The sequence below is a fragment of the Lissotriton helveticus genome, chromosome 6 (assembly GCF_964261635.1).
Source record: "Lissotriton helveticus chromosome 6, aLisHel1.1, whole genome shotgun sequence".
In the NCBI taxonomy this organism is placed as follows: Eukaryota; Metazoa; Chordata; class Amphibia; order Caudata; family Salamandridae; genus Lissotriton; species Lissotriton helveticus.
In genome coordinates this window covers 1,616,534,531-1,616,546,987 of record NC_136067.1, presented here as the reverse complement: position 1 = coordinate 1,616,546,987, position 12,457 = coordinate 1,616,534,531, and the positions used below count along the sequence as shown (strand labels likewise).

At 43.1% G+C, this 12,457-nt stretch overlaps 2 protein-coding genes across 2 annotated transcripts in view; one reads left to right on the top strand and one right to left on the bottom strand.

Annotated features, from left to right (window-relative positions):
• The window catches only part of LOC144763635 (N(4)-(Beta-N-acetylglucosaminyl)-L-asparaginase-like), a 391,860-nt gene extending 387,049 nt beyond the window's left edge, over window positions 1-4,811 (bottom strand). The window contains exon 1 of the mRNA XM_078649411.1: window positions 4,390-4,811. Coding sequence (XP_078505537.1) covers window positions 4,390-4,498 — 109 coding nt within the window. The 5' untranslated portion in view covers window positions 4,499-4,811. The remainder of the gene's footprint in view (window positions 1-4,389) is intronic.
• Window positions 4,812-5,433: 622 nt separating this feature from the next.
• The window catches only part of ACTR2 (actin related protein 2), a 237,087-nt gene continuing 230,063 nt past the window's right edge, over window positions 5,434-12,457 (top strand). Inside the window, exon 1 of the mRNA XM_078649409.1 lies at window positions 5,434-5,900. Within this exon, the coding sequence (XP_078505535.1) occupies window positions 5,853-5,900 (48 nt within the window). The 5' untranslated portion in view covers window positions 5,434-5,852. The remainder of the gene's footprint in view (window positions 5,901-12,457) is intronic.

The following is a 12,457-nucleotide window of genomic DNA, read 5'->3' as shown; positions in this document are numbered from 1 at the left end:
GAATGTGCGCTCTCGCGGAGAACCTCCCGCCCTCGGCAGCTGTGCTGAACCTGTCAGTGCGGCGCGAGCCCGGGCCTTCATGTTATGCGCGCAGACGGATGAAAGACGGAGCCGGGAAGATGGCGCCTCTGCAGTGCAGCAGGGGAAGGCTCCGGTGTAGGCAGGAACAGAACAGCCGCAGCCTCTCCTCGTGTTTGTCGCATAGGGTGTCCTCACTGGACTTCGCCGGGGGGCGATGGAGCGGTTTTGCTATTTTCACAATGTTTCCAAGTTGCCGGTTGGGCCGGAGATGTCTTACCAGAGATGTTTCTCTGCACTGCGGACACGGGAAGTTGTCATCTCTTCCCTCCCAGCTGCGAGTGATGCAGGAGTGGCAGAAGTTGTGCCCACAATCGATGGTCACCGGATCACTAAAATATTCCAAACAGATCGAACAGCTTGTCTCTTCCTTGAGATTCCCGAACTGAGGTGCGGCTGCTGCGGCCATGATTCCGGAAGTGAAGAGTCCAAACTTAGTTTCGTTTTCTCTCCCTCTGTCAGGTGGGCGTGCCGGTCTCCATCTCCCTGTGTGTGCGGGCTCTTTCGGTTTTATATGGAAGATTCCAGGCGCGAGACATATGTCTGTCTAGAGGCCTGAAGTGCTGCTGCTTGCTCTGTGTGAGGGACCTACGACTAGAGTGTCTCAGTCATGGACCTGAGTGGAGACGCGCGTGTGAATATCCCGGTAACTTGTAAAGTAAAACATTCTGCGCGTGAACCGAGCGCGTGCAGCTCTGCTGCCGATGCTGCTGTACGTCATATATCCATTTTTGAAAATTCTTCGGCGTGAGTTTTTAATTTTTGTCATGCTGTCACGGTTCACAAAAAATTGAGAAGTGCAACCTGTGACGTGATGACAGCAGTCCTCGTGACTTCCAAGAATTTATGAAAACTGGCCAAAACAAATGTAAAATGTATATAGATTAATACAGAACTCAGTCTTAAATAAACACGAGCTCTACAGAGTCACAGCACGGACAAAACGAGGAGAGGCCTGCGCACATATAACGGCCATGATGTAACGGGTGCGTACTGTGCCGTGCTCTGTAAGCTCCGTCCTTTGCAGACTGGGGGGCGTGTTTGTCGAGGAGAGAAAGAAACTAAAAAAACACGCCCCTCAATCCGAAACGGACGGGGCTTAGCTACCAAGAATGACATCACAGAACCCTCTTCTCCAATGGCTGGCCGCCGTTTAGGCAGCCAGCCAATGGAGAAGAGGGGCGGGTTCAAGCCTCCCTACTCTAAGACATGAGATCTCGCAAGCGAGACTGCGCATGCGCAGCCTACGCTAGCCGAGACCTAAAAAGGGTTACATTTAAAGCCCTGGTACTAGCCTTCAAGGCTTTACACAAAATTGGAACTCCCTACATCAGGAATAAAATTCAGTCCTACACTCCATCTAGAACTTTGCGGTCTTCGACACAGCACCTGACAATCGTGCCAAAGTTCTTTCGGGCTCGAATGGGGGGCCGCTCTTTTCAGGTAGCAGCCGCGAAGCTTTGGAACAGCCTGCCTCAGTTTTTGAGACAGGTGCATGAACTTATTGGTTTCAGGCGCCTTCTTAAAACCTGGCTTTTCCAACAGTAGGGAGGCACCTGCTGTTTCTGTTTACACTGCTTTGTCAAGGGTTTTGAAACAGCGCCGGGACACTCCATGGAGTAGCCACGCGCTCTACTAATTCCACATCACATATAACGTGCAGTTTTAATGAGGACCATGTGGTGGGAACACATTCTAAACCTCTAGCTGAACTTTTGAAAGGACTGTGTGAGTTCTACATTCAAAGAAGAATTTTAGTCAGGCAGAATATTTACCTAAGAAATACTCAATATAGTAGTAGAGTGCTATCCCAAGTATCTCCAGGGTTCCAGTGACTGGAGACTATACCCTATGATTTTCAGAAAATGTTCTTCTCATTGGGGTCCCTTTTCTGCAGATTTGTTTGCATACAGATTCAACATTCACCTTCCACTCTTTTACAGTTGAAGACCAGAGGCATTAGCTACTGCTACAGATGCTTTTCTTCAGACCTGGCTCCAGGGCCTAAACTATGTGTTTCCTTATGATAACCAGGGTACTAGAAGAGGCACACTGTCAGCAGAAGTATAAAGTGTTAGGGAATTCAATTTGGCACGCCCAGATCTGGTTTCTAACTGTATTACAGTTTTCAGTCAACATCTCAGTTCTGGCTCCTTTGTTTCCCAGCCTGCTAGGCAATCCAGAAGGTCTCTATCACAATCTCATCCTCAACCAATTCCAAAGCCAAAAAGCTTGGAAGATTTCAGGACAACCTGGAGAACACCACGAATTTCATCAGATGCTGCAGAATACACCAAACATTCCTGGGCCATGTGTATCATGAGAGCTTACAAATCTGATTGGTCATTATGGTCTAGTTGGTGTCTGGGAAGAAGTTCAAATACCGTTCCATCTGATGTAACTATGATAATTTCCTTGATATTTACAAGTCAAGATAAGGCTTACGGGAGTGTTGATAGCAACAGGTCAGCAATCTCAGCAAACCATCTTTTAGTGGATAGGAAACCAGCTGAAGAACATCCGCTGTTTGTCATCTATTAAAAGGGAGTAAAATTTGTAAACCCTCCTGTTGAAAAAAAAATGTATTGTTGCAGGATGTCAAGATAGCTCTTGATTTGTTTCTGAACAGGGATGTTAATGACGTATTATTCTGATCAGCAAAACTCACTGTGCTTTTATGTCTGGTTTCTATCAAACACCTTTCTGATGTCAGTGCTCTTGACATTGTCTACAGACAATATATTCCTGCAGGAGTTCATTTTTCTCTTTCTAGTAAAACCAACACAGGTTTAAGCTGTTTATATCCTTAGTTCCCTAATCAACCAAAGATGTGCAAGGGTTCTTGTTAGAAATAGTATGAATAAAAAGAATTGTTCCTCTGAGTTGTCTTTCTCCACTCAATTATTTTCATTTAAAAAAATAAACGTAAAAACGAGTTACTTCTAATACTCCAACTCATTGGGTAAATGTAATGATGTCCTTAGCCAGAACTGCCATTTCAATTTCAGTGCTGATTCTGCTCAAGGAGCAATAGCTTCCAAAAGCTTTTAGTTCAAGAATGTAGGACATTCTTAGATAAGCACATTGGTCTAATGATTCCATTTTTACTTTTTATTGCAAACTAGTATTTAATGTTGTAGATATGTTTTAAACAAGCTCAATATGAGATTCAGTCTCGTGATACAATGCAGATTTTTCAAGCTATTACTAAAGTAAAGTCTAGATTTTATTAAAGATACTGGGAGCCTTATTGGGGTTCATCAGGTGGACTGATTGGGTTCTGGCCTGGCAATTTGGGCTGGGATGTTCTTATTGGAGAAGGGTCAAGACTGATTTGCATATGGCGGGTACAAATAGAGGTGGCATGGTGTGCAAAATAACAATGCACTGGGATATGGCCATAGTAATTACCAGTGGTTGAGATTAATTCAATAATTTGGTTCATCACTTTTTTTGCAAACTTCAGTGTCAATAACCTTAGTGGGACGGATAGGCCCAGACTTGGGTCCTGGGCACACTGTGCCGCTGGAACCAAGCTAAACCTGACTGATGAGCACTAATATGGGCAAAACTGGTTTTGTGTTCTGGTTCAGGGAGAACCTGGCCTGGAAGTGTGGGTGGGCTATTCCTATTGGAACAGGGTCAAGACGGATTTGCATATGGCTGGATCTAAACTGAGGTGGCTTGGTATGCAAAGTAACAAAGAAACAAGCGATTGCCAGTGGCTGAGATTAATTCAAGCATTCCATCCAACACTTTTTTAGAACTTCAGTGAGACAAACAACAGCAGCGTCCACTAACAGCCTTTCACTGGGGAGATCAGGCGTTTCAAGAAGTGTTTTTGTTTTCTAACAACCTCCACCATATTCTTCTAAGCATCGCCCTGAATGAGTTTTAAATTTCAATTACCCTCTGAGCTTAATTACACCACTGCCTCTTCACAGCAAGGATGGCAGGGGCTTTTTATATTTTTGATTCCCCGTTCAGCCCCCCCACCCCCCATATATTCCCCTCCTGACAAACAAAATAGTACTACGAACTGTAATGGGATGACCTTAAGTCTCAAACCAATATCGCCCTTCACAAGAATTATTTTTTTCATTTTAAATGGATCACCTTCTTAAAAGTCTGCCTCACTTGAGAGTAAATGGTTTGACAGGTATGCGAAAGTATTTGTGTCTGTACAGAGACATATAGAGCGATACGAGGAAAGACCTGAGCGAACAGCTGATACATGAACGAAGACAGACTCATACAAGGTTACTAAGGCTAGCGGTGGCAAGTCAATGCTAGGGTCACTGTACTAATCACCTGCAATCGCATCCCGCAGGCTGTCCGTTGCTCGCTCCCAGTGCAGCAGCCGGGAACTCAGCTTCTCCAACACAGGCAAACAAAACGCCCAAGTTCCCAGGATCGCCATTATAATCCAAAACTGAAGAGGATACACGTCCCCAGTGCGCGGAGTCTGTCCTATAACTTAGCCCTCACTTGCGATAAGACACCCCAAACCAAGAAAAAAGTTTCCTTTGGCTTTTTGTCGTCCAACCCAATTCAAATGTATTTCTCAACGTCTAATTTTGTTCGCCCAACTCAATTCAACGGTCTTTCTCAACGTCCAATCTGTCGGAGCGCATACCTATCGATTACGACTTTAGGACAGTACTCGCTTTGTCATCAGAAATTACTTCTGTCACTTGGCGTTACGTTTGTAACTTTCGCAACATTGCATTTATGCGCCAAAATATCAACCGTACAAAGACAGAACTACCTCAATTATGTTAATTAGGAGTCTGTACAAATAGGCTGCAACCCCAAAGACACAAGCAAGAAGAGATCTGAAGAAGCATAACTAAGTCCAACCAATGACTCAGGTCAGCACAAATTGTGCGAAATGAGTAGCCTGCCCAGTTCCCATTTCCAAAAAGACAATTTAAAGATGGCCGCCGCATTCGATAGGACTTGTCTTTCGTTTATTTCAATGTCTCTGTAGCCGTATAATTTTTGCCTAGTAAAGGGTTAGACATCTCCAAAAAAATGGTGGCATACTTTTCTTTTTGAGCATTGTTTCAAATTGATGTACTAGTTACAATAAAAGGAAAGTCAGTGATGGCAAGAGACCGGCATAAACCAATGAACAAAACGCAACACGGCCGATTCGACTACTGGGTTTCTCGCCCTGGGCGATAGAACAGTCAAATCCCATGTATGCTGACCCCGATACTACTGCGGAAGTCTCCTGTAAAGCATTGTAACCGAATGATAAGAGGTTAAGTCACGTGCAGTCACTGACAGCGGTGCAACCTGTCAGGAACCAATAGGGGCAGGGACATGAAAGAAATAGCATCTGTTAAACCCGGGCGCCAGTGTAATAACGTAAACTTCCTTCTGCGGCTTGAGAGTTGCTGATGCTTCTTGAAATTAGGAAGATGAATCTTTAACTCCACCTTAACGAACATGAGGAAACATCTTCATTCTATCATTAATTGCTGTTTAGCCGTAAAAACAATGAGAGTATCTAACCATTAAAAATGTTAAACCTTTTTTCTTTGGATTAATTTTCCCCTTTGCTTTTAAAGCGAATTATTCTTGTTGAACACGTTCCCCGTTTTATTAAACAGAACGAGTGATACTGCTATCATGGCGGCCATGCTGAGTTCTGCTCAGAAGGTTGTGTGTTTGCAGACACGACTGGCAGCAGGGCGGTGGCTTCCGGTGCTGGGCTGAGGCTTGAGAGAGAAGCGGGTCCGCAGCTGGCGAGAAGAAGCAGTGGCAGCATGGACAGCCAGGGGAGGAAGGTGGTGGTGTGTGATAACGGCACTGGGGTGAGTACCACGCCCCTGTAGATTGATCCCAGATACGGGAGAGCGGAAATAGCGACAGCCTGCTAAGGAGAGATAAAAGCATATGAACGGGAGATATGAGAGGGTGAAAAATGCAGATATCAAAGAGATTCCAGATGACCATCAGAAAAGCAAACGGTCTCAGAGCGCGGATGCCGGGCAAATTGAGGGGTTCATAAAGATTATTAGAAAGAGTTGAGGATGAAGAGAAAATGTTCAGAGGGGCGTGGTAGAGAGGAATGGAATAGGGAGAAGCAGGAAGGTAGAAACAGGGGAGGTAAAATCTGGTGTTCAAATAACTTGAAACCACTAGAGGTGAATGTGATTAAATAGTATTTACTCAAGTTCAGGGAAAAGCTATTAATTTATAATATCTTGGGACATGTCATTGATTAATTATGCAGTAACAACACTCCAAATAAATCAATGTTTTATCGTAGATGTAGTTTTTAAAGCAGTTTGTCACACCAGTTTCTAGGTCCTATGGGTGGGTATTCCTATCTGAAGTATAAATGTACCGCCTTTTAAAAGACGTTCAAATATTCTTCTATAATGACAAGCTTAGACCAACGTTGTTAAGACGGAATGTATGATTTGAACCCGAAAGTTAAACGTATCCAGAACTTCTGTGTTAAGAACAATACTTTTTTGTTTGTTAGTTATAACTACATTGGGATCAGAATCAACTACTAGTTATCTTGGGCCCATCTAACGGAGGAGATTTAATGAAGTATTATCTCATATTCTGGCATTGTTTACGCTATAAGTATTGAGATTGGTGGCGACCCACTAAAGGCAATCTTCCAAATCTATAAGAGGAAAGCGATTTCGACATCTGGTGCAGAGCTGTGGGGTACTCGCAACATTTCTGAATGTAATGATTCTTGTACCTAACATTCATGCTAGCGGTCCTCTAATTGACTGCCTACAAGGCAAAATAGAACCCCTTACGAGAGTAGTGCCAGGTTATTCCAACGTCAGACAGGTGAGGTGGAGACTGTTACTCATTTTATGGTATTTTGACTAACACAATTTTAACTCCTTAAAATATATCTTCTTCCCTGGTCCAGCAGTTCAGGGCTGTATGCCAAAGAGATGCACTGGCCTATGTCACCAGACCGACACAGCTCATCTTTTTTCACGTTTAGTCATATTTGTGGTCTGTATAGCAGATAACAAGGCACAGGTTTAAAAAGCAAGACTTGGCAACTTTTTCTTTAAAGCATTTTAAGGTTTACAATGCAGTGGCCTGTATTTTTATTGTTTTACTTATTATTTCGTTTTGTATATTGTACAGCTTTTATCTAAAACAAGAAAGTCATTGAGATTGATTAAAACACTGTTTTATTCAAGAGCTAGCCATTGATTTTTTTAGAAAGCCATTTCGTTGGACGCAATGTTGAGTGTTTGTTATGGACAGCAATGACAGAGTTCCAAAGAATTCAATATTCTGTCCATTCTTTTCAATTGATCTTTAATTGGTTGCTCAACCATAAGAGATAAGCTATCAATAATTTCAGGCCTCGAAAAAGCTACAAGCTCACTCACGCAATTGCAAGTAAAGGTTGATCAGGTCCTGCTATGTTTAGCACCTACTAGTCCCATTTGGCAAGTTAACTTAGGCTGGAAAGGAATAGGTGTTCTGTTCATTCAGAAAGTGAAAGAGCAATAACCATGCCATTAAATATTGTTTTTATCTTGACACATTTTCTTCGTTCAAGGGAAGAGGTAAAATGTCAGTTTGTCTTTCATCTAATTGGCGCTCAGAAAATGTGGTTTATTTTTCTCTCTCTTACTAGAGTGTGAGTTTTTTTTGTCAAGTGAGCTATCTGAAGATGTCAGTTATTTTTCCCTAACACCCTAATTTACATAAGTAGCCTGTCAATGTTAGAAATATATCGGGAATTACAAAAGCACATTTTTTTTGTAATTAAGAAGTGTAATGCACACAAATAGTTAAACAAGAGCAAAACAAACCAGAACACTTTTACTTGGTGATATGCAAATGACACGTATTTGCAGAAACTCTATTTCCAAAATTGTTTGTACAATATAAACTTTTATAAATGAATTTGAATGTCAGTGGGAAAGTTTGTGGCCATATAAATGTAAAATCTGCAGATTACAAATGACAGTTTGCTATCACTTCATGGTTTAGTTATGTATTTATTGAAAGTGATAGTTTTTTTAAACATGATTTGAGAAACATCCCTGGCCCCGTCCTGATGAAAATGCTGTTAAGAAACTAAGAGGCAAGTCAGGGGTAATGTGTATCCTATATATGGCTAGAAAGATATTGTATATGGAAAAACTTTAGTCTATTAAATCAAACGAGAGTCTTTTGTACAGCAGACATGCTGAACTTGCACATTTGAAGGTGCTCTCATATGTGATAATGTAGAAAATGGCGGCTCAATTAATTAAATTATTTACCCTCGATCACATAATTTGAAACCAGTTTATGGGTCAAGAGCATTACAAATAGGTTGAGTAAATTATTTAAGTCACATGTCCTGCAGATCTAGTAACAGTTTTATGATTTTTCGAGGCCTGATAATACTCTGAAAGTTGTTAGTATAGTTGATGTATGTATGTTCACCATTGAAAATGCAATACTCAGATATCATGCATTGCAAATAAGAGTGATGAGATAAGTATGCATACCATATATACATTTAAACGTAGACGAGAGAGCTGGATTCGCATGAATGGGATTTTAAGGGACATTTGTCAGACTAGATGGAAAAGGGGATGAGTAAACATGCTTTGTTGGCAGTGATTTTATAGTCTGCTACTCCATCATGCCTCACTAGCTTCAAGTGAACTGTTGATTTTAAAATGGCTCTAGTGATTTTTGTGCGTAAATTACATGGGCTAGAGTTGCAGTGTTTCAGACGTATGTCGAAACTTCCGCACCAAATTGTGAGTTGAAATGAACTTGCAGTGGCACAACGTGTGAGGGTGGTTTGGAATCTGATGGGAAATATCATGGGCATCAACCGGCATTGCACGAGGGGTGAATTATATCACACTGTGTTAGGAAAGTGGTATTGAAGGGTTGTCAGTTGGGCTATTTTGAGTCTAACAGATCCAAGATTGTGGACACAAATGTTCGAACAATTCAGACATCTTTGGAGTTATAAGAGTCATATTTAAATAGCACACCGCAAATACCAATGTAAACCATGTCGTTTTTAAGTTAGAAAATGAATCATTTGTCTTGTCTTCTGTCGCTGAAAAGGCGCTCTTGAGCGAGGGAGGTATATTTTTTACAGACGAAACGTCTCTAACCTGAAATTTATGGCAGAAGAGAATTATTAAGTTTAATTGAATCCCCATCTAAATAGAGAAATGGTGTTGACTTCGAAGTAGTCAAGTTTTGTATGTTCAATTGCCTCTTAAAGTACAGAAAGTCAAACCTATTTGTAAGTCAAATTGCAAATTAAAGTTACAAAAGTCGCACCCGTTACTCATCATGGCGGTATGGTAGGGCGTGTTTGAATTTATAACTTATATTCTAAAGGAATTAAATAGCATTTCTACATTTTTGTTTAGTGCGTATTGACCAGTTTGTGATGGTAGTGTCCAGTCGCTTTCTATTTTTCTGAGACCTAGTTAGGTCTCGTGCCTAGTGTTGCAGTGTGCAGCAGTGCTCACGCAGCGAGACTTCATGTAGGGGCTTTTGAAATCTGCCCTCACACTTGCACACGCTCGTACGTGTGCTTTTTCTTTTGTCCTAAACTATTGGCCTTTGTGTGCGTCTTTTAACAAAGACAGCACGCAATTGGCCAAAGGTGGGCACATTGCTCTGCCCATGGCCTATTGGTGGCGGTTACCCGCACGGCCTCCATGTGGTATAAATTATCGTGCCCAGACACGGGCGCGATTATTGAAACCACATGGCTCGCTGTAGCTCGCGCGCACCTCCCGCGGGCTTGTCTTCCTAGTTTTTAGGTCTCACTGAGCCAACACGCATGCGTTGTCTGCGAGACTTAAGTAAGGGACTTTCAAAAATGCTCCCAAAGGCTTTTCCAGGCAGATTGCCTACAGTGCATGTGTGCAGGCTCGTGCACATCGCACACCATTTGGCAGCCTGTGAGCCTCTCTCCGCACTCATGCTGGATTGCTTGCAGCCAGCATCAGACTTCAAACACTTCAAAGGAATTTGATATCGTGTCCTCGGCCAGCTTGCTCCAGGCCCCGCCTCTACGTCCTGAGCTCACACCCGGAATCTCCTCATTTGTCTTTGCCATAGGAACAAACAATCCACAGTTTCCTCTTTAGACTGCAAAATCTTTAGTTTTCTTCAAGGCTTTTTCTGCCTTATCCGTTAGTTTGGTTATCTTATCCCCCCTAATTGACACATTTGTGATGTAAAAGCTTTCGGAAATGCAACTTGTGTAATACTGGCGTCTGACCCCACCGTGTGTCGTGACTGAAAGCTGCCTCTCAGTGCTGTGTATTTATATATAAGATGATGCACGTGTTTGTGCAAGTGCCGCCTATTTCCACTGCTGCCTTGTTTCCTACTGCAGGCAGGACGACGTGGGCAGACGGGACAATGGTGGCCGCTTGCTTTTTAACATCTGCTTTGCCCCCTGTGTAGCCTTCCCCACGTCTATTCTTTGCATTTTTCAGCTCACTTACTCTCTCTCCAAAGACCACCTCCTCAACGTTTCATACACTGCATCTCATTGCAGCCACTGCTCGCATCTCCCTCTCTCCTCTAATTTTCTCACAAACCCTTTCTATTTCTCTCATCTTCCACTATTTCAGTCCTACTTTTCATTCTATATCACTCGCACTCCAGCCAACTGCATCTCCTTCTCTCCTCCACCCAGTAGATGCGTGTCCCTTTCCTCTGGGAAGCCACAATACCGCAGCATACTATAAATTGCCATCTTCAGAAACCACAAAGAAAATCTTTTATATATACTGCGCTAAGCTGTTGTGCACCCTCAACCCAATGGTGTAATGTAGGTCCATGCAGGAATATTAACTACAGCCGTTGTGTAGCGGAACACACCTGGGCAAATTCAAAAACAATGTCGAATTTTGAGGACAACCATTAAAAAAAACATAATTTTTTTTTTTGTTGCCAATCACAGGCGCTGTTTACATGCAAACCCTGTGCTTGGATTCACTTCACTACAGCACACGCTGTATTCCCCCACACACAATGCTGCTGTTGACACACCTCACTGAGCACTAAGAGCCCCCCATCCCCTCCCTGCTCCATTAAGGAGCCCTGCCCCTCCCTTTGTTTTCCTCGCTCTGCTTTTACGTCCGCTCCTTTCTTTTTTTTTTCTCACCTTCAAACAGACAGCAGGCGCCACAAAAGCAGCCGCTTTGATGTTCTAATTTTATGGCAAGACCGGAGGCTCCTATTATGCTTTCTTATCTTGCATTTATTTTAACAGCAGCCAAGATAAGTAAAAAACTACAGTTCCCAGAGGGCCAGAGAACAAACTGGGCCATGGGAACGAGAAATAACGAGAATACAGTAACCAATCACAGCAGACCTAATAGATAAAGACCCTAACTGACTGCGCAGCTTCCTCTTTTCTTGCTGCTCGCAGTCAGATAAGTGTCTTTATCTATGCTCACAGTAATGTTTTATGGGTTTTCATGCATATTGTGCTAGTTTTAACGCTATTTTTATTCTTATTGTAAAGCGCGCCCTCGCGCTCTTGCTTTCACGCTCCTCGCGTGTGTTGCTTTTCATCTCCGGTGTTTCGTTCCCGGCCCCCCCCCCCCCTCGGCTTCCCTTGGTTCCGTCCTAGCGTGCGCTGCTTCGCGCGTCTTCCCCGACCTTCTCTCACCTCTGGGAGGCTTTTCCAGTCACCGGCCCCTCGCGTGCCTGCATTTTCTGTTCCAGTGTCTTCCTTCAACAGCGTGTGAAGCCGCCTGACGCTCTCTGCCCGGCCCAGCCCTTAAACACGCCCCTGTCAAAAAAATTAACCCTCGCCTACCTCCTGTTTCTGTGTTTGCCTTTTGACACAGCCTGGCTATGGAACTCGATAGTTCCTCTGAGGAAGTCCCCACACAGGACTCTCAGTCCTTCAAAAAGGACTTAAATAAATTCATTAATAACTCTGTGGAAACAGCTGTGGAGGTATCCATGAAAAGAATGTCTAAAAATATGGAGAACTCCATGTTAAGCATCATGTCCAAAGTATTGGCCCAATCTGCGGGGGAAAGCAGAAAAAGAAAGGTGGAACACTCTGCTCAATCTCGTGTCTCTAAAAAAGCGTCATTGGTTGGCGAGTCTTCCTCGCTTTTGACTGAGGACTCCGCTCCTCCCAGGCCTCCTTCTAAGGAGGGGTTTGTTGGTTCCGAGGGCAAACGTAAACATAAAGACAAACATGCAGAGTCTCCTAGAAAAAAATTAGTAATTTCCACCATATTGGACACAGATGATGATGATGATGCTAACTTTGATGACGCAGATCAATTGATTGACCTTTTTGACACGACCGACCCTTCCCCCCCCCCCCTCCTAAATCTTCTAAATTGGATTCTTTTGCTTTTGACCCAGT